Source organism: Amblyomma maculatum, chromosome 1 (genome assembly GCF_055883805.1).
Source record: "Amblyomma maculatum isolate TAMU_Amacu chromosome 1, ASM5588380v1, whole genome shotgun sequence".
Taxonomy (NCBI): Eukaryota; Metazoa; Arthropoda; class Arachnida; order Ixodida; family Ixodidae; genus Amblyomma; species Amblyomma maculatum.
Window position 1 is genome coordinate 219522501 of NC_139344.1, and position 22887 is coordinate 219545387.

The following is a 22887-nucleotide window of genomic DNA, read 5'->3' on the forward strand; positions in this document are numbered from 1 at the left end:
CATTTATTCTCACGACACTTCTGATGTTGTGACACACTTTGTCTCCGTTGTGCAGCCCTTCTCTGAGGATGAATGATCGACAATAAATGCTCTTTAACTTTAAATGAATCGCAGGGTTTTTTTGCTTGCTCCTTTCAAAGACTCCTGGGCCTGTAGGTCTTTCTAGAGAATTGTCAATGGTTTTTAACCCCCGTGAAGCCCCGTTTTGCTCCACCACTATAGTATGGATATCGGTATTCCGCCGCAGAAATTCACAAAGAGTAGCATTTTATTGTACATAAAAACATTCACAAAGAAAAATTGCGACATGCAGAGACTTATATATAGGCCCCATCACGCTAAATAGTATTGACTATTACATTTTTGCAAACGTTTGGCCAAATAGGCTATAATGTTTGTAATGTCGACTGTCATTGCACCTCATCAGCCTTGTGGCAAGCATGAGAGGCCATTCCATTTAAACTCACATATTTGCATGCCCAGTTTCTTTTCTCTCTTTTTTTTTTTTTTTTTGTAGCAACTATCGCGAACAAGTGACAATGCTTCAAACTGACCTTGTCAAAGCTTTTGATCGGGCCCGTCGCAAATGTTCATTAACTCTTAAAGCCCGCTCACATTTACGACTGGCAGAGATTGTGCGACCGTTTTAGTAGAAATTAAAGAGACTGTTGGAAATGGTCGCATTGGTCTAAAAGCGACAGTTACAAGCCATTCGAGCATTGCTCGATTTCTTAGCCTTGTGGCTGCTCGCAAACCAGTAACCAATCAGCGGCGCAGTTTAAGTGAACGGAAGTTAGTTTTACATATACGGTGTCTCGTTGATCGATATCTCTTTACGAACGGGACCAGTCCGGGAAAGCGATCCATGCACAGGTCGACTTTGCTCACCCTCGGTCGAGCTGGAAACTCTCTGGTCAAATGCGACAGCCGGTCGCACACCCTTCGCGACTCGCAAGTGTGAATGGGTGTCTAGATCACGTCAATGTCGGTTCACTTGTTTACAGTGTAATACGTCCTTGCTATAATAATCAAACTCCACCCGGTCAGTTGTTAACGGTTGTCCTTCCCAGCTTCACAGTCAATGTCCATCTTATCATCTGCCAAAGAAGGGTATACCCATTGTAGCCACTTCTGTTCGCACTTTACTATATAGAGCAGCTATATATAAGCATTCAGCATGCAGGTATAGCGTCGTGCGAGCTTTCCGAATCCCAGATCACAAACTCAAGGTACTGGAGTATGCAGACTATACCTTGCGCTTTTCTGCGCAGATGAGTCTAGCATGGATGAGATGTTCGCATGGCTGACGAGTCTGGCACAGTTTCGGGTACCGAGATGAACCGTGCTAAGACTTGCGTGTCTTTGGTTTAGATTCTGAGGACGACACTAACTGAATATGCTGGCGTGGCAGGGCTCTGGAAATTTCGACCACCTGGGGTTATTTAACGTGCACTGATATCGCACAGCACACGGGTACCTTACTTTTCGCCTCCATCGAATGCTGCATGCCATCGTGGTGGGGATGAACCCGCGTCCTTGGGCACAGCAGTCGAGCGCTCTAGCCACTGAGGCGGGGCGAAAATATAATTTTGGCCAAATTGTTGTTCATCTCAGGCACCGCGTTTTTATTATAATGCGACAAGAGCGCATTGTATTAACTTTCTGGCGCATCGCACTCGTGTAAACCGGAAAAATGCGTCAGGAAAGCGCATCAAATGGTTTAAAAGAACTTTTAGACGGGCTAGATGGTTTTCAGCTTCAGACGGCATTCTTAGCGCAAAAAGCTCACACGCACACGAGAGAAAAGGAGGGACACGGGACAAGCGCTTGTCCCGTGTCCCTCCTTTTCTCTCGTGTGCGTGTGAGCTTTTTGCGCTAAGAATGCCGTCTGAAGGAAAGCGCATCGCATTGATCCGCCAGACGGGGGTAGATCGAAAGGGATAACTCGACTTGCGCGATGCATGTAAACAGAGCGGCGCATCGTATAGGTGGTGTCCAATCTGAACGAGCCACAAAGCACGCTGGGTATTCCGACTTCCGGGTCGATCGGCGAGACAAGAGCCTGCTGCTCTGTGCTTGAAAGTCGGCATCAACAAGCTTGAATTCGACTGTTCTTTTATTTTATAAGCGGGAATGAAGTCTTAAAAGAGGCCATAATGATCTGCGAACACAATATGACCGTGTTTAACGTTTCGTATTTGATGAAAAAGGTTGAAAATTGTTGCAAGTGCAACCATAATTCAGCGTGTTTCGTGCGTTCGCGCTGAAGTTTAGCATGCATCATTCATTCGGTCAGAGTTCGTTTGTCGTTGTTATTATGCAGTCGCCACATATATCTCTAAAATATACAATTTACCCAGCCCACCACGTCTTTCGACCGCGTCGGCATTGATTTGTACGGGCCGCTTCCCTACACTGCGGCCGGCAACCGCTGGGCTATCGTAGCCGTTGATCATCTGACGAGGTATGCAGAAACCGTCGCACTTCCATCTGCCACAGCGTCAGAAGTAGCTTCCTTCATTTTGCAGCGATTTGTTCTTCGCCATGGCGCACCTCGAGAGCTGCTCCGACAGAGGACGCGTTTTCTCGAGTGACGTTGTGAAAGCCTTGCTCACCAAGTGCAACATTATTCATAGAGCTACCTCCGCCTATCATCCCCAGACTGATGGCCTCACTGAGCGTTTCAATCGTACCCTTGGCGACATGCTCTCTATGTACGTCCCTCCAACCACTCAAACTGGGACCTCGTCCTTCCGTATGTCACGTACGCATACGATACCGCAACGCAGTCTACTACTGGCTTCTCTCCTTTTTTTCTCCTCTACGGCCGCCGTCACCCCTCTGCTACAATCGACACCATACTCCCGTATCAGCCAGACATATCAGAGTATACACCTGCGTCTCAAGCAGCCCAGCATGCGGAAGACTGTCGACAAATCGCCCGCGCATTCACGGCTAACACCCAGTACCGCCATAAATCCAACCATGACAGCCAACACTCGACACCGCACTTCTCGTCTGGCGCTCTTTTGTGGCTATGGATACCTTCCAATGCCTCTGGACTGTCTTCAAAATTTCTTGCTAAATACCATGGCCCATACCGTGTTCTGGGCGCACCTCTCCGGTTAATTATGTGGTGGAACCTGTTACGCCGTCCCATGATCTACGCCGGCGCGGACGCGAGATGGTTCACGTCCAGCGCCTCAAACCCTATTACAACCCTGCCGTCTTGCTCACGCCGTAAGTCGCCAGGATGTCTCCTCTTCGTCCCGCGGGTAATTGTGAAGAGGAAGAAGTGCACAAGGAACATGCCAGTCAGTGGCATCGTGATCGCTGCGCGTGCTGGATCTGGCTGTGTTCGCTGCCGCTGTGTTCGCCGCTGATCTGCTCAGTCCTGCTGATCAAGTCCTGTTGATCTGCTGAATAAACGCCCCATTCTTACAACAGGAGTAAACATTTTCTAGAGGTACTGCGCTAGCGGAAGCCGGATAATTGTACTGCCAGCAGCCACAGTTTAACGTATACGTACGAGCGGAATGTCGCGCTAGTTGTATACATGGGACGGCAAAAAATTGAAAGCATGCAGATCCAAGGAGGACTTTCTGCACGTTTTTGCAGCCTTTACAAATATTTATAGTGTTATGCTGCATTGCCTCAGAGAGTCAGAGAAGCTAGGGTTCCTCGCCTGCATGCAGTGTCTGTCGCTGCTTGGAAGCGCGGCGTTTTTGTAGCTCAGCTAACATTGTGACATGCGATTCTAAAAGTGTGTTGTGCTCCTCCCCCCGAAGATCTAGATTTGCTTACCAGTGCTTCGAAATCAAGAAGGGGGCACAATTCTTTACGTTTTTAAGCTACATGCTGTTGACTGCTCAATTGAATTTGTTCACATATGTGCTAGTGTTATTAAAAAAATACTGTAGTAGGTAGAATGCCTAACAACTGTATTATGGTTAACATTATACTGTCAATCAATGAAAACTTTAGGAGGATCATGAAAGAAATGAACCTCTTTCTCAAGCATTTGATTTTTACTTGAGTTGCATTGCAAAAATGAAACTGCATGAAATATGGGTGGCATTTTAACACTGCTGTATTCATTCTGCATGCATGCATTATACCCCAGCATGTGTGCAGCCAAGACTACACGACCAAAAACCTCTAATAATGCGTGTCAGGGCCCGGATGGGCTAGTGACATAGCTATTCCGCAGTGAGATAGACACACCCACTTGCCAAGGCTGCAGTGCATGCAACAAAACCCCACTCATAGACAAAATTAGCCAAGCATAGTGTGTGGGATATTTTACGCCATTTACAGAAAACTTTGGAAGCTCTCGATGTTTGAAAGTCCCATGCTTGAATTCCCAATACTGATGGCTGCATTATGTCGGTAAAAATAGGGAAGTACTAAGCAAAATATGCTTTAATGGCATCTCTTGAAACCATTGATGCTTCCAGTCAAAACTTAGAAGAGCCTGTTAATATTTTGATGTTGTGTACTTTGTGGTTGAACAGAAAAAAAATTATGCTTCCAATAGACACAGGCTGTTAATGCATACATACTGAAATGTGGGAATGTATAACTTTTGCACTATACACAGTGTTTTCAAGGTAAAAGAGTGAAGTGCGAAAAGCCAGGCATAAAGTCAACTTGTTTCGTTGTGCTTCATAATGAAAACATCAAGTGAAAGCAAGGTCTGAACACTTGCAGCATAGCTTTTCTACGTGCACCAGTCAGACACCAGGGCAGAAAAGAAAATTTCCACAAGTGAAAGTAACTACTTTATTATACAACCATGAAATAGGAAAGTTTCTTGGATGTAAATGAGAAACATTTCTCGTACTGTAATAACATCTGATATTACCTTTCTCTGGCAAAACGTTTGCCGCGCATTTCTTTTTTATGTGCCATGTGACTAATGACCTCAAAGCAGGGCTGCTCAGTGAGGAATAGTAAATTGTAGCAAAATGCCTAGTACACAAAAATGAGCTTCAATAGTTCTCTGGGCGAGTATTAGCAAGCGGTAAGAAAGTGCATGGTACAGAGCAAAGAAATCTTGCTTCGGCTTTTTTCATTGCACGCAGAAGCTGGAAGCAAGTTGGTTTCAGAATTTACTACAACTTCGTACTTCTAACCCTTACGGATGTAAAAGCTGCAAGCTAGGCCAGCCTCTGCCTACTCTGAAGAATTTCGCACTTCTTGAGATAGCCAATGGCCACCAGAGCCTCGTTTTCCTCCTGAAGGTCACTGTCGTGACGCTGGGACTAAGTCGACCCGGCCTTCACTTGGTATCGTGCAAAGACTCCGGGTTGATGAAGGATTGAATCTTCGAAGTTGGTAAAATAAATACAAGCAGGTTTAATGGCACTTTGAGAAAACTTATTTACATAAAAAAGGGGTATATCAGCAAAATGGCAAGCGTTAAGAGTTCATAGCGAGAAGCGTCTGGATGAGCCGTTTACCCATGGCTCAGAGCGTCATTTCGTGCTCTGCAACGTCCTTAAATTACCCTATGTCCAACCCCTCTCTGAAGATGCTGGCCAATCAGTTCCAGGGCACAACCCTCAGATATCGGCAACCAATCGAACACATCACTGCACTGATGGTCTGATGCACTGACTGGTCCAGTATTGTTTCGTCGGGCGTGGTCACGTGTCGGGTAGAGCTTGGGAACGGCGAGGAGGTAAATTTCTATTCTTCTGCAAAGATTCGCTATGTTGGTTCCGGCAAGTGGATTTCCTTCTCAGAAACCCAAGTGTACGTGCGTGCCACGAATACTGCTCCCAGCATTGTCCCTTTCCGGCAATTGCAACTCTTTCTTGCATTCACGGGAAATCCTCTCATGGCCGTAATCCTCATGCTCCTTCCTTCTCCTGTACGCCAGCGGACGTGTCACTCCGATCGTCTCCTTTGGACCATAGGCATTCCTCACTTGACAATAGCGCTTCTCGACGGGAAGGGTGTGACAGTTGAACAAAAGTACTTCCGGCTATTTTTCACAGGGCGACGTTTCTTGACGTTCCCTTGACAGGGCCAACTTGGCAGTTGTAGGGTCACGACAAAGCAAAGCATGCTCACACAAAAAGTTTCATGTGAACAAGCTCACTTAGAGCCCTTGCGCAAACAGCACATATCAATACCATGCCCACAGGTGCACAATAGTGCGCGCCAGCGCGGACCATGCACGGTCACATCACACAGGAGACTTCCCGAATGAAATGACGCATGACAAATGACAATTCATGTACGCAACATTTAAAAAAGTTCAGTGCACTATACCTGTATCCACCCTACCACTATACCTATAGACCGTTTACAGCGTGTAGTTCAACTCTTCCCTAACAGGTGGCGCCACTAGGACGGCCGTCATTGCTGGCCTTCGGAACGCATCGGCGCGCAGTGCCAACTGCTGCTGTGTATCTTGTGTAAGAATACCAGCTGACTTTAAAACAGCGCTGCTTTGCTGCAGGTGTCATCTGTATTATCGAAGTATTCTGCGAGGAAGTAGAGCTAATGACCCTGTTGTTTATTGGCGGAAGAACAGAAGACGCTTTCTACATAAGGTGCACATCATGGCCTAGGCAACCGTTTTTCTGGGAGATGTATCACGAGTTCATGTTCCTTTCTGGGACAAGAAAGCGCCTGTGAATTGAAGAGAATGGCTATACCTCACGCCCCAGCTCGTTTTAGCACCGGCAGTAGCCATGGCAATGCGAGAACGACCCTGACGTTTTCTCAGGAATTGGATATTGAATCTTTGCACTGCTGCCGAGTTTTTTTTTTCGCAGGGCGCTAAGAGGTACCTTAACGTTGCTATTGATGTCTATGCAGTTATACGAATTCATTGCACAGAGAAGGAAAGTTAGTGTGGGCATGTAAGTGAATCTGTTTACTTTAATTAGGTACTATTCCCTAGAATATGCGGGATCGAATCTCGGCCTCGGCGGCTGCTTTTCGCTGGAGCCAAAAACCCAAGCGCCCGTGTTTTGTGCGATATCAGTGCACATTAAAGAACTCCAAGGGGATGGGAATTTCCGCAGTCCTCCACTCATAGCCTGAGTTGCTTTGGGACGTAACACCGCACAAACAAAACCAAACTTTAATTAGACAAGTACTGCTGAAATACATGTAATAACTGCTGCTTTTATGAAACTAATGCACGGGCCAATGATGAAATTTACCATGATAAGAATTTTTATATCCCCGCTTGCTTGGGCTGCGTACTGTGCGTTCTGAATTCCGGTGCAGTTTCCAGTCACCTTCGCCCGAGCGCAGGTGAACGCCGCTGAGCGCCTGATGCGGCCTTCAAGCAGCGTAATAGCCTTTTGAAACCAGGACGTTTACAGGAGATAAAATTATATCTTATCAATTGTCGGGGATTACACGCGCGTCCATATTGAGCAGTAAATATTGCGCACAGTGTTAAATGGTGAACACTAATAATGCGTCTCAGCCAGCACGGTCTGAACATGCGTTCGCCCTCTGCGCAAGAGAATAAGAAAAAAGTTTGAGGGGACAATCAGTTCGTAATATATTCAGTTTTACAGAAAATATTTTCCACTGAGAGCGCAAGAGAGGGAATTGGTAAAAAAAAATTAAAAAAAAAAATGAGTCGACGGCTGCCGGTTTGTCGAAACGTTCTAGCAAATGCAGATAGTTAGGATGATGCAATAAATGAACTACGTGGTTAAATTAAACATTTTTTAGCACCTACACACACACTATGAGGATTCACAGGAAGTTTTTCGGCTGTCTACAAGCTCGTTGTCCCCAGCGATAGCGGGTACGCCGCACCGTGCAGCCGAGTACTAGCGCGCCGAAAGCCGTCAAACCAGAAGGCCCGAAGGCCAGCGATGGCGGAAGGGTCACATGATCAAATATGGCAGCGCCCATGCGCTCGCGCTGTAAAGGGTCTATACGCAAATAACAACGGATATCTCAAGACCGACAAGACGGCACGTGCCGTCTGCTTCAGCGGGATGCGCCGTGGTGCCGTGGGAATGCAACCGGAAAGTGCGATCGGTTTCGCTCTCACTTAAAAATGCGACGCTGAGCGGCGCCACCAACTCAACGCGGAACATGTAAATGATAGCTCATCGGCTCATTGAGATGCGCTAGGAAATACGATGCGCTACCAACGCATTCTTATAAACGCAGAAGTATATATGAGCAGATAGAGTTTTAAGCGGAATGGCATTCCCTCTTGTTAGCGCGCTCACCCTTACGTTACATCTATCTGTGAAAACTCCCTGTTGAACTTTAACTGCCTATGCCGCCGCGTGTTGCTCTTCATTATTTATTTATTTGCAGATAGTACTGCTACCCAGTTTGATGAGGTTGTGCCAGGTTTGGGGCAGAAATGTTTACACTGAAAATGTACGTTCGCAAGAATCGGAGAAGAACAATGGTCTTGGACGCAATGGGGCGTATGATAAACGTCATAAATGCCGAAATGCATAAAAAAATTATCTTTGATACAACCGAAAAGAATGCATTGAGATGTAGGAGTCTTAAAAAAAAAATCTATTTCAGAGCGGTTCATCTTTCTGCTCGAAATACAAATCTAGAGAGGTTGTTTATGAATGCGATGACAGATTGCGAATCAAGTCTTGAGTCGTAGAATTCCGTTCATCATCATCATCGTCATCATCATCAGCCTTACTATACCGACTGCAGGGCGAAGGCCTCTCCCATATTTCTCCAATTAACCCGGTTCTGTGCTAGCTGCATCCACTTGACCCCTGCGAACTTTTTAACCTCCTCCGCTCACCTAACTTTCTGTCGCCCCTGCTACGCTTTCCTTCCCTTGGAATCCAGTTTGTTACCCTAAGCGACCATCGGTTATTCTTTCTTCGCACTACATGTCCTGCCCATTGCATTGATTGTATATGAAAAAAATCAATAACTAAATGTGTGTACACATGTGGAGTCTGCTAGCCGGCTCTTGTCTTTGTCGCTGATAGAGACAGATACTTGCTACTGTCCATTCTCAACAAGTTGAGAGCTTCCTTTAAGTTTTAAACGCAGTATCTTGGCCCGTTTGCTATATATAGTTAGGTGTAGGCCAGCCGTAGCAGTTCTGAAGCTGAAATGTAAAGATAATGTTTGTTATAAATAAATTTGGCTTTTTTGCACTGAGTTTTTAATTTAGTGGTGTTTGTGTGTAATATGGTTTGATTTATGGGGTTTAATTCGTCCCAAAGCGACTCAGGCTATGAGAGACGCCGTAGTAAAGGGCTCCGGAATTTTCGACCACCTGTGGTTTTTTAACGTCCACTTACATCACACAGCACACAGACGTCTTGCTTTTCGCCTCCGTCGAAGAGCAGCCGCCGCGGCCGAGATTCGATCCCGCATCCTTGGGCACTGTAATGTCTGTGCGGTCACGTCTGCGAAAACGCCAGCGTGTCTTCGTTGCAAGGGACCACTTTGAAAGGTATAGAAGTGAATATCAACCTCGACCTGGCAACAGGCCTGCCTCGACGACGGCGATTCATTGCTACTACTACTACTACTACTACTACTACTACTACTACTACTACTACTACTACTACTACTACAACTACTACTGCTGCTGCTACTACTACTACTACTACTACTACTACTACTACTACTACTACTACTGCTGCTGCTGCTACTACTACTACTACTACTACTACTACTACTACTACTACTACTACTACTACTACTACTACTGCTACTACTACTACTACTACTACTACTACTACTGCTACTACTACTACTACTACTACTACTACTACTACTACTACTACTACTACTACTACTACTACTACTGCTACTACTACTACTACTACTACTACTACTACTACTACTACTACTACTGCTGCTGCTGCTGCCACTACTACTACTACTGCTACTACTGCTGCTGCTACTACTACTGCTACTACTACTACTACTACTACTACTACTACTACTACTACTACTACTACTACTACTGCTGCTGCTGCTGCTTCTGCTGCTGCTGCTGCAGCAGCAGCAGCAGCAGCAGCAGCAGCAGCAGCAGCAGCAGCAGCAGCAGCAGCAGCAGCAAGAAGGACCCTGCGCGAAGCGGCAGCTCGCATGGCATCGGGTATCCACGTGCAGCGAACGCTACGGGAAGCTGCCCTTGGAACTACGCTCTTCCCAAGAGCGGCGGTGGGAGAAGGGCGCATGCTTCGCCGGCCCAGAATTCAGGTCGGTTTGAAGTTACAGAGAGTGCGCCGAACGGAGAGAACAGACGCGCCGACAACACGATCCTGGCTTACGCCGCGTCAGAAACCAGGCCTACCCGTGGGAAGCTGGTGACGTATTCGTCGATGTGCCGTGGCCTACAAGAAGGAATTCGGAAGGAGGGCTTTGTGGTTCTGTGTGCTGTCGTGACGCTGGGGCTACGTCGACCCGGCCTTCACTTGGTAGCGTGCAGAGACTCGGGGTTGAAGTAGGATTGAATCTTCGAAGTTGGTGAAATATGTACAAGCAGGTTTACTGGCACTTTGAGAAAACGTATTTACAATATTTACATGAAAAAGAAGGGTACATCAGCAAAATGGCAAGCGTTAAGAGTTCATAGCGAGAAGCGACTGGATGAGCCGTTTACCCAGGGCCCAGAGCGACATTTCGTGCTCTGCAGCGTCCTTAAAAACCCCCTATGTCCAGCCCCTCTCTGAAGATGCTGACCAACCAAATCCAGGGCACGCCCCTCAGGTATCGGCATCCAATCGAACACTTCACTGCACTGATGGTCTGAAGCACTGACTGGTCCGGCATTCATTCGTTGGGCGTGATCACTTGTTGGCGGGAAAAGCTTGGGAACGGCGAGGAGAGGAGGTACATTTCTATTCTTCAGCAAAGAAACCACAAGCTGGTTCTGACAAGGGGTTTTACTTCTCAGAAACCCGAGTACACGTGGCGCCGCATAGGGCTCCCAACATGGTCCCTTTTCGACAATTGCAAATCTTTCCTGCATTCCCGGGAAATCACTTAATGGCCGTATGAGTCATGCTCCTTTCTTGTCCTGCACGTCAGCGGACATGTCACTCTGTCGTCTCCTTTGGATAGGAGGCATTCATCACTGGAGGATAGCACTTCTCGACTGGAAGGGTGGACAAAAGAAAGAAAGCACTTCCTGCTATTTCCCGCAGGGGGACGTTTCTTTGTGTTTTTCCAGACGTTCTCTTGACAGGGTCAATTTGGCATTTGCAGGTTGTCCACAAAGCAAAACATGCTTACAAAACAGGATTCCTGGAAACAGGCTCACTTAGAGCCATTGGACCATCACCACATATTCACAAAACTTATCCATGCCCACAGGCGAACAATAGAGCGCGCAATTGCGGATGCTTGGTCGTAACAGCCTCCTCCCCCGCCAGAAGAGTCTCGGAGGGCAGCAGTCCCAGCTGCTGCATGAAGAGACGACTTAATGGCCTGCACGTGAACGCTTGAACCTCGCTGTTGCTTGTCGCGTTGTCTTGATTGTTGTAGGTCAAATTGCTCGAGCTGTCTGAAACTCAACCACATGTCGAAGCAAGCACTCGGCTCCCGTCTGAAGAGACCAGGTCAAAAGAAAACTGCCATTGTTGTTCGAGAAAAGCCCACTCTCAAGACGTTCAGGACCCACGTATTCCTAGAAAACCAAACGTGCGGCTTTACATAGTCACACATATACAAGCGCACGAAAAAAAAAAAACCTGTTTATCAATTTGGATACATGGTGAGGAACATCTCGGACCGCTTAGAAAGAGCGGCTAAGCGCGTCCGCATTCCCATTTAACTTCCCCTTTTTGTATCTTATTTCAAAATTGTACTGCTGTAAAATCAAGCTCCACCTAAGAAGGCGACTGTTCTTCGATGTCGCAGTTTGCAGCCAAGCCAGGGGACAATGGTCCGTCTCTACGGTGAATTTGGCCCCTCTAAGATAGCACTGCAATTTTTGAATGGCCCATACAATGCAAGCGCACTCTTTCTCTGACGCGCAATAAGCCCTTTCTCTAGAACTCAGTTTTCTGCTCAGGTAGAGCACGGGGTGCTCATTACCGTCGTCATCTCTCTGGCAGAGAACAGCACCTAACCCTCGATCACTGGCATCACACTGGACCGTGAATTCTCGGGCATAGTCTGGAGCTCGCAATACCGGACGGCTAATCAGCACAGCCTTCAGGTTTACGAAGGAGGCTTCCTTTTGTTCGTCCCAGACTACATTTGTCGGTTCTGTCTTGCGGAGAGCGTCGGTCAGAGGGCTAGCCAAAGCTGAATAGTTAGGGATGTAGTGATTGTAGTATCCCGTCAGACCTAGGAATGCTCGAATTTCCGTCTTCGTGCTCGGCCGCGGGTAGTCTGCTACCGCAGAAATCTTAATCTCGCTGGGTTTCCTGAAACCTTGACCTACATTGTGACCCAAGTAGTCCACGGTCGCCCTTGCCAGGCAACATTTCTCGGCCTTTACGGTTAGTCCAGCTTGACGCAAAAGGCTCAGTACAGCTCTTAGATGTACCATATGGTCCGCCCATGAGTCGGAAAAAACCGCAATGTCATCTAAATAAGGCACTGCGAATGTTTCACACCCCTTTAAAACCCTATCCATGAGTCGGGAAAAACAAAATGGAGCATTTTTGAGCCCGAAACTCATCATTGTTGGCTGGTAGCTGCCCGTCGGAGTGACGAAAGCCGCGTATCTGCTGGCGCGTTCAGTGAGCGGTACTTGCCAGTATCCTCGAGTAAGGTCCAGCGTAGTCACATATGCCGCTCTACTGACCTGTTCTACTCTCTCCTCAATATTCGGAATAGGATACACTTGATCCCTGGTGAGAGAATTTAGCTTTCGGTAGTCTACCACAGGCCTAGGGTCTTTACCTGGAGCTTCTACTAAGATCATAGGCGAAGCATAATCGCTTTCCGAGGGTTTTATTACTCCCAATTCCAGCATGCGATTTACTTCCCTATCCAGAATTTCTCTTTGCCTTGGAGAAAATCGGTAGCACCTTGATCGCACTGGCACGTCTGAAGTCAGCTCAATATCGTGCTCAGTCAAATCAGTCCTGCCTGGCCTGTCCACGAAACAGGCCTCAAACTCTGTTATTATTTCGCCCAGATCGGACAGCTGGGATTTCTTTAGTTCTCCTCTCTGCTCCGTCTTTCTGAGAAGCTCCTGAGCGTTGCTTCCTTTTCCGCTGAGGCAAATCAAGTTGTCCCCCATCTCCTCGGGAAGGTTTAACGTTAGATTTACCACGGCTTCCCTCTGCACATAAGGCTTCATAGCTAAGTCCTCTCGGGTTCCACTTAAAAGTCTCGCGAGATTATTAGACACTGGCGGCAAGAGGTTATTCTCAAGAACGTCCTCATTCCGCGTCTCATCAAGCTCACTTTCAAGTTGACCTATCTGAGATGCCTCGCTCTCAAAGTTTTCTGACCTGCTATCTTCCGCATCTACCACTGTCTTAACTGCCGTTTCCTCCGCTGTGGAATTTTCTGGTATGAGCAGTGTAGCTAGTTCTCGCGCCTTTGAACGTGTTAAGGCCTGCACATCTCTGTCTCCGAAAATCAGAAGGCAAGCTTTGACCTTCTCGTAGTTGTCCGCGTCCTCCTTGTTTAGCCGCGCGACAACCTCCGCTGCCTCGCAGGGCAGAACCGTCAATAATCTCTGAGACCACGTGTCTCGCTGGAAGGACAGTTCTTCGCAAGTTCGCTCAAAGTTACCCAGATACAGACCGATATCCCCTGATATCACATATGGCTGCATGTACTTTGACATCTTGAAATCTGCCTCCTTGTTGAGAAGAGGTACCGCTAGCTGGGGACAATTGCCCGACCTCTTGCTCAACTCTACTTCTAATTTCCGGAGCTCAATTTCTAGCTCCCGCTTTTTTGCTTCTCTCTCAAGCTTCTCACGTTCGTGCTCCCTTTCCTCTTTTTCCCTCTCAAGTTCACGCTCCCTTTCCTCTTTTTCCCTCTGACGTTCGCGCTCCCTTTCCTCTTTTTCCCTCTCATTCTGCTGTCTGAGCTGTTCCTTTTTTTGACCGATGAGGTTCCATGCTTCACTGAGCTCCTCATCATCGGTTCCCAGATCAGTGATTGCCTTTATAATCAAGGGTTTTCGTGCCAAACCACTTGTATTAATTCCCAATTCCTCACACAATAGCAACAGTTCCGGTTTCTGCAGCTTTTGTAGGTCCATGATCGCTCCGAGTGTCGGCTACTTCCAAAACAACAGTGCAAACTACCAAACCTAAAGGCGTTTCAACACTTTTTACCAGTTCTTAAAATCTAACCCTGTTCTAGAACCTGGTCCACATCAGAAGAAAAGCCAAGCACTCACCCACACATGCGATCGATGTTCCGAGCTGCCCTCTTGGCCGATTGTTGCTCCTGCTTGTTGCTTGAGATGCCACCTCCGATCACAAGGTGTTGTGGCTTGTAGCTTCAGATCCACCTCCAATCACCAGATGTTGTGCTTGTAGATTCAGATCCCACCGCTGCCACCAGTTGTCGTGACGCTGGGGCTACGTCGACCCGGCCTTCACTTGGTAGCGTGCAGAGACTCGGGGTTGAAGTAGGATTGAATCTTCGAAGTTGGTGAAATATGTACAAGCAGGTTTACTGGCACTTTGAGAAAACGTATTTACAATATTTACATGAAAAAGAAGGGTACATCAGCAAAATGGCAAGCGTTAAGAGTTCATAGCGAGAAGCGACTGGATGAGCCGTTTACCCAGGGCCCAGAGCGACATTTCGTGCTCTGCAGCGTCCTTAAAAACCCCCTATGTCCAGCCCCTCTCTGAAGATGCTGACCAACCAAATCCAGGGCACGCCCCTCAGGTATCGGCATCCAATCGAACACTTCACTGCACTGATGGTCTGAAGCACTGACTGGTCCGGCATTCATTCGTTGGGCGTGATCACTTGTTGGCGGGAAAAGCTTGGGAACGGCGAGGAGAGGAGGTACATTTCTATTCTTCAGCAAAGAAACCACAAGCTGGTTCTGACAAGGGGTTTTACTTCTCAGAAACCCGAGTACACGTGGCGCCGCATAGGGCTCCCAACATGGTCCCTTTTCGACAATTGCAAATCTTTCCTGCATTCCCGGGAAATCACTTAATGGCCGTATGAGTCATGCTCCTTTCTTGTCCTGCACGTCAGCGGACATGTCACTCTGTCGTCTCCTTTGGATAGGAGGCATTCATCACTGGAGGATAGCACTTCTCGACTGGAAGGGTGGACAAAAGAAAGAAAGCACTTCCTGCTATTTCCCGCAGGGGGACGTTTCTTTGTGTTTTTCCAGACGTTCTCTTGACAGGGTCAATTTGGCATTTGCAGGTTGTCCACAAAGCAAAACATGCTTACAAAACAGGATTCCTGGAAACAGGCTCACTTAGAGCCATTGGACCATCACCACATATTCACAAAACTTATCCATGCCCACAGGCGAACAATAGAGCGCGCAATTGCGGATGCTTGGTCGTAACAGTGCAAAATTGCCAATTGGTGCTCTTTTACTGGCCAGCGCTCAACTACAATGGATTCCCTACCCAGGTACCTAGGGACGAGAAAGTGAATAAAAACCGGGGTCTTACCATTGATGGGGACATTAGGAAACTTTTTCTCTGAAATATGTACCAACATGCAATCATAAATAAATTTGCACTGCTCCTTTTCCAAGAGCTCGTCGCTTCCGTGGTGCCTCGACGCCTCGCCTCGCCTTCGCTTCCTTCGGCTCCGGCCCTGCCGGCGTGTTGTGTTTGAGAATGTGCAAGGAGTTTTTTTTTTTTTTTTTTTCGATAGAAGCGGTTTTAACGGCCGTTTCAAGAAATAAAGGGGCGACAGGGTTTCTCTATAACACATGACACATATGTGCTCCCATTGTAGGTCTCCCCGGATAAATATGCTTAGATGTTTAAATTCATAAATCTCTTTTACTACGTGCTTCCGGAATTCATAGTAGAAACCCGCGAACTCTTCATGTCCTTCGAAACCAGTTCAGTGCATATATCCATTTGATTCTCAGAGCTTGTGGTTCTCAGTGAACTCAACACATTGCCCTCTTAGTCAGGCACAGGCATGAAGCAAAGCTGATACAGACAGGCTTGTCTCGGTTGCTCATTTATAGATTATATATTATGGTGCACATGCTAGGTAAGCCCGAATCGAGGTCATTACAGCTTCAGGTCATTAAATCAACCATGGGCGTCAAACACGATATCACTTCCCGAGCCATTTATACTATATCTGCTGCTGAACACCAAACCTAAGCTCATTGATTTACAAAACAATTTTTTTTTCTTGTCATAAATTATAAAGTGTCAGTTGCCTTAATATTAAATCCCGCATTTTTTTTCTTGCCAATAATTATAAGGTGTCAGTTGTCCTGAAATGCATTTATTTGTCTTGCTATGGATATTAACTAATAATTACAAGCTGAGAAAACGTTATCAAAAGTCTTGCCGTAAAAAAAAGAAAAAAAAAAGGAAAAAAAAAACGTGTGCATACATGTTTCGTGCGCGGAGCAACGCTTTCATAAACCCCCGGTTCCTCATTAGTTAACTAATAGCGTCACCGCACTTGACGACAACGCAAAACACCGCAAAAGCCGGGCAGCGCAGGGTGGTGAAGATATACGGGGGGAAGGGGAGGGGCTTCCTCCTTTCGTGAGCTATGCGTCGCTTTGCCGTCACAACGTTGCGCGCGACAAAAATAAACACCTGTCATCAGGCCGCTTCTATTCTTCCTTCGGGGTGACACACATGGCCATTCACACCACTCGGGTCTACTACGTGACGTGCGAGTACAGTATGATCAAGTTGCATAGAAAAAAAAAAAAAAAAAAGGCCAGGCTATGTTCGGATACGTGCACGTGGTCTCGTTTTCTCTGCGTAGTGTTCACTCGTATACGTAGGAAATAAATGGTGTCAGTTCTGACTCACACGGTTCAGACCACAATAACTGGAAACTGGCTTCCTTGGGTGACTTCGATAGATGGTTTTATTCTAAATAGTTACGCTCAACATTGAACCAATTAGTCCAGTTCACAATATTTTGCCTGTAATTAAGCGGCGCGGTTTCTTCTAAACAAACAACTATAGATATTCGATAGTGGTCCAACCATTAGCAGAATCCGCTAGTGAGGAGTAGATTTGCATTAAGGGAGTAATTACTGTTAGAATCTACGTAGCAGTAGCCATAAGGTTACAAAGAAAAGCCACATACATTTCTCAGAAACTTCATAGTTGAAACATCCTCCGAGGTTCGAACCCGGGACCACCACCACTTAAACGACCGCAGACGTGCAGACAAAATGGGCCACCATCTTCAGCTATGAGATCCTAACAGGGATGCTTTATCTCCGCAGTGGGCACAGCTCAAATTAAACTGAACCCGTGCACCCACATTTGCTTTTCCTTACAAACTGTGCGCATTCTCCATGGCGTTTTAGCTTTGAAGCAAAGTATGAAGAAGAAACGAATTCGCAAGCCGTCAAAGGAGGCCTCGATGTAAGGTCTCCACTTTTCTGACTTATTCAGAGGACATAATAAAAGCGTTTAGAAACAGGAACCACTCCTGGTCGTCGTGCTCTCTCCATTTCTCAAAAAAAAAAAAAAATTAATAAAAAGAAAAAGAAAGAAAGGAACGGGATTCACGACAGTATGGTACCATTGATCACGCAGAAGTATTGCGATGAAGGCTCCGGTTGCAAGACTGGAGTTATTTAAAAATACATCGATATTTAAATATGGCCTTCAAGCTTACAAACTCGCTGGCATTAACCTAGATCCTCTGAACATGCGCTGTAGTTTTGTGCGAGGCAAGAGGTAGCACTGCTCGTGTCGTGTGAATGATTCAGGGAGAGGAGCAGGCAAATTTAGCTTTGCTGCAGCGACAATGGACAAAGATAAGTCGCTATATCTGATTCGAACGTAGGCACTACAGTAATAATCAAAAGGCGTAGCTATACGCTCCTCCGCTTCCTGTGCAGCTTCGGCGCCAAAACCTTGCGTACGCGGCTTACGCATGCATTTTCCTCTTCCTCTTCGAGCGCTAGATCGCAATGATTCTGGATGCAAAATAAACAAGTTCTTCCGGACCGGTGCAGGACTGCGCAGGAGTGAGCTGCGAGCCCCTATTTTCGTAAGGGCTGGCCAGTGCTGGCCCTCGAGCTGCGGCAGCGGGGCAGTAATTGGAGGTGTCAGTGACTTTAACGCGAAGTGTAGCCGCCGCACGGTAACCGGGAGACCGCGTCAGCGGCGGAAACCGTCTGGGTGCGCGCAGCAGGCCCGTCGCGCACGAGGCACGCGACCGCTGCCTGCGCGGTGCAGCTTGCCGGCGGCGCTCCCTGCTTAACGCCCTCCCCCGGGGAGTCCGCCCACACGAGGGAGACGTTCGGCCCGTCCTGATTTACGATTAGCCCCGCAACCAATGTGGGCAAGGCCCGCCCCCTTTGCTCTTGTTTTGCTTGCCCGTTCCCTCGGGCTGCCTCCCTTTCTCTCCGCGTGCTAGAGCCAGACAAGTGCCCCAGTCGTCAACTGCCTCGCCTCGGGGCTCCGCTTCTTCGGCGTTTGAGAGCGACGCGCGAGCGGTGTACGCGCGACGGTTCCACATCGCTACTCACGGTTTCGGATAGTGAGCTCTCGTCGCCTGCGGCGTCCTCATTGACAGCAGCAGGCAGCTACCATGGCCGTACGGTGCCGTAAACGTGGGCCTTCGACCCTGTGAGAGGACGCTGGTAAGAGCAACCGCGCGAGCGGACGCATCGTGGTTGGCGCACGATGAAGATGGTCAAGATAGAAATGCCAATGCCCAACGCCATGGACACCGCCCACGAGGCCAACCAGCTGTGTGAGCAGCACACCCGTTTGGACGAACTTTCGATCAGCATGCCAGCGGTGAGCACCACGAATAACTGCACGTCGAGCAATAACACCGGTCTGAACGCCTCCACAGAGCCCGATTCTGAGGACAAGGTTGTGTCTACTACAAAGAAGTCTGGGGCCGGCGTGCGGCGACAGGAGAAGCCCCCGTATTCCTACATCGCCCTCATTGTGATGGCGATACAAAGTTCCCCTACAAAGAGGTTGACGCTGAACGAGATATACAACTTTCTTCAACAGCGGTTTCCCTTCTTTAGGGGAACCTACCAAGGATGGAAGAACTCGGTCAGGCACAACCTGTCGTTGAATGAGTGCTTCATCAAGCTGCCCAAAGGACTCGGCCGCCCAGGAAAGGGGCACTACTGGACTATTGATCCAAGCAGCGAGCCCATGTTCGAGGAGGGTTCTTTTCGCAGGCGGCCCCGGGGGTTTCGGAGAAAATGTCAAACCATGAAAGCTTACACGACCTACTACCCAACACCATCAAGCACGAGCCTTCTTTCCCCGTCACCGTATGACCTGCTCAGTCAACCGCAACATCACACCGGTGTCTTACCAGGCCATGCTCAAGTTGGAACAGGCCACCACCAGGCTTACATGTCTCCCGACCCGCAGTCGATGATGCCGTCATCCACAGCAGCACTGGCGCCCACGTCTCACTGCAGCTTTCCGTCAACTGGCCAAAACTCGCTGGGTCCCGTGGGTCATCACTACTTGGCTAACTGCTCTCTCCCTCAGCCCATGACGCCCATGTCCACCGCAGGCTCTGGTGACCTCCCCCTCAACTCGTCCATGTACTCAGCCGCAGCTCCGGGCATAACCATGGACACCATGTCGGCAGCATGGAGCAGCTGCCCGCCGCACCCGAGCGTAACTCATAGCTCGCAATACATTAAGCAGCCCCCGCCGAGCCCCGTGCCCAGTCCAGTGTCCCAGATGCAAGGTCTGCCGCCGGACCTCAGCTCCATGCCTTACTCTACCGGATCGCCGAGCCTCCACGGACAGTCGCTGCTGGGAAACACGGCTGACAGCATGGACATCGCATTGGCAGGTGAGCAGAGATTCGGTGCACTCCGCGAAAGCAACGTATACATACGGAGTTGTGAGCGGCAATCCCAAGGAGTAGCAATTAAGCATCAACCGCGCATTGGTCGCTTCCAAATCTATACCCGTACTGCATGGAACTCTGAAAGGTCCCTCTTTTCGCATGGGCAAAGCTGAATGCTGCACGGCTCGTACGGCACTGCCGGCCTTCTGGAGGATGGGACTACCCTTCTCAATCTGTTCAGGTTGGGAGCGCCATGCACACGATAGGTGCCAGTTTCGCTAAATTACGTTTTGGGCTCTTCGAAGTCTTTACTCGTGCACCACAGAGGGATGCGATAATACTGAGTAGAGTAGCGTATTTAAACGTAAATCTTTCGGCATTCGAAAACTACGCGAAGGAACCTGATACGGAAACGCAGATAACACAGTGTTCTGCGAACCCGTAGGGTTTCAGGGGTACACGCGTGAAACTATATATTTTATGATCCTGATCCGGCCACACCGAACTCCTAAGAGGAATCTGTCTGGTCGTGTCAGGAATCGCATGCCCGATTAAGAGATCCAAGTGAACGGCTCTAAAGAATGTGCGTTTCATTTTTATGTTTTTAACGCAGCGCCGCATCACCCAGGTATATATGAATTGGCTATTTACCTGCCCTGAAAGAAGTATATGTTTAGAGTAACGCCGTTTCAATGTATATAATGCAAACAGCGACGTATGCCATTGCCAAACGTATACACGTCAACAGTATTTTCTGCTGGGCACATTTGCGGGTATACGGTGGCATTTCAGGCCCTCCTGAGCTCTAAAACAGCTAGGTCAATAATTCTGCTCGTCCCCGGTGGATTTGGAACGCTGGCAACTCAAAACAGGCCGCACTGCGCTGCCCAGAAGCTGGACTAATGGCCTGTACAGCTTTAAAAAAAATGTGAGGGTGAGCGTTTATAAAACGGCAGCCGAAAGCCATGAAATTAGGCGGCAAGTAAAACTAATTTCATGATTTTTTTTTTGTTTCGGCGCAAGCAAGATTTGATTAATACTTGTCCGTTTCAAGGCAATGTTATGCTGCAGTGACACTGCGTATCGTAAACATGAGCTCTATAATGGTCAACGTCGGTATACACTGTAACTGCGGAGCTACTTTTTTTTTTTTTAACTTGTATGACTAAAAGAATGAACCGTAACCAATAAATCGAGGCAGGCACTCGAAAGAACAATCCTGCGACAACGAACTTGGTCCAATTACTCACTTGTGGTTGCTCGATCCTTGGCTCTTGTTCAGGCATGAACACGGGGAAACAAAGGGCTAATGTCTCATTGTACATTGATAACTTCGACACGCTACCTCGCCCCTCAACAACTAGCTGGGCCTTAGTGCGCGGAGATCTCGGCAAATCTGTCTAACACTTTCCAGCGAAAATAAAGATTCCCTGAACCTGTTTTCAAAAGGCACCCGGCATGTACACTTGCTAGACCAACGATTACCATTATAAAATGCCCGGCTTGTTAACACCGCTGAGCGCACTCGACCAAGGGGCCAACTTCAAGTGCGAAGAGATTTGTGCCTGACTGTCTTTATTGACAGCCCAAATCACTAATAGAGTCGAACGTTGAGCTAGGTGGTCACACATCTCTTGGAAGAAGGCAGCAGAGCAGATAACAACACAGGTTGGTTGTAGATACCAGAAATGTCCAGCTGACCTTCACAATGTTAAGGTTATGAAAAGGATGAAGGATAAGTTAGCAAGGGAAATTTATGAAGCATATGCAATCTGTGACTCGGGAGACCAATGTGTCAGTGTGCCTTCTGTGGTTTTATTGAAGACGGAATTAGAGTTTTTCGCAAACCGGGCAGGGTGTTAAAGACAAGAAAGAAGTTGGCTGCAGGCGTGAAGCGAAGGGAGAAGATGTGCGTGTTCTTGTCAATATAGTTGTCAGTGCAGCGTTGTCCTTGTGTTTGTTTGTGTGTGCTTCTTATGCTTTGTGTTGTTACCTTGCTCTCCTGCCTTATTCCAAGAGAAAAGCCCTAATCACGACACGCGTGCGTGGTTGCATGGTGATGATTCGTTAACCACGCTGAGCGATCGATGATATAATGATTTCACTTCCATTGCAATACAGTCTGTCTATATATTCATTTTCTATCTTTCCTTTTTGCACCATACTATATTGTTGTCACTGAAACCAGTTAGTCACAAGAGCGGATCGTAAGAATGGCCAAGATCCGGTCAAATAATAGTGGTCTTACGCTCACACGTTACTTACATCCACTGCTAATTTACAAACAGAGAGCACAATGAGCAGACAAGGGTAGGAAAATGGGGCGCTTAATTGTCGAGACATATATGTTAAAGGGAGCTGCAGTTAGTAATCCGTGAAAGCGGGCCGGGAACAGCGACCTGATTGGTCTTGCGTTCAACTTGTACAAACGATTTAAATTTGGATTTATATTCAAAACAACACGCGGTAATAAAACTGATCGGCAAGAAAAAAAGGTCCAAAGTACTCAGCTTTATCGTTACGCCACAACGATTGCCAAACATTTAACTTTCTTTCTCATCAAGTACCATGGCAGTAGCTGGATCTTGCTTACCAGTAGTTAAATCCGAAAAATTGCGCGTCTGTTTTTCTTTGCAGTTTTACAAAAGTCTTTATCGCCCATGTCACAGATTGAAAATGCTCTACAAAGCGCTTCGTGTGCCCATCACTTTCACAGCTCATGATTTCAAACGTCAGAGAGCATTTCTTTCTTACCTATCGTTCACTGCTTTACACAGTGGAGAAACGAGGCGGCCTGGCTCACGTGAGTCTATCACTGCTGACTAACAAGCGCGAGTTTGTCGTGATATTTAAACAAGCGCTCTTCTAGCTGTATAGCTGACCACAAATGCAGTCATAAAGCACACCCTAGCGCCATCATGTTGCATCAATTGAGACGCCTACTCAAAGTCGCGAAAACCGCCAATTACGAGGTGTATCACATAT

General features: G+C 47.6%; 1 protein-coding gene and 1 long non-coding RNA gene across 2 annotated transcripts in view; one reads left to right on the top strand and one right to left on the bottom strand.

Moving 5' to 3' along the window:
• LOC146205644 (uncharacterized) overlaps positions 1 to 22887 on the bottom strand; it is a 47559-nt gene that overhangs the window by 16812 nt on the left and 7860 nt on the right. The window lies entirely within an intron of this gene.
• LOC146205645 (forkhead box protein F1-like) overlaps positions 18493 to 22887 on the top strand; it is an 81119-nt gene continuing 76724 nt past the window's right edge. Inside the window, exon 1 of the mRNA XM_084590316.1 lies at positions 18493 to 19905. Within this exon, the coding sequence (XP_084446442.1) occupies positions 18753 to 19905 (1153 nt within the window). The 5' untranslated portion in view covers positions 18493 to 18752. The remainder of the gene's footprint in view (positions 19906 to 22887) is intronic.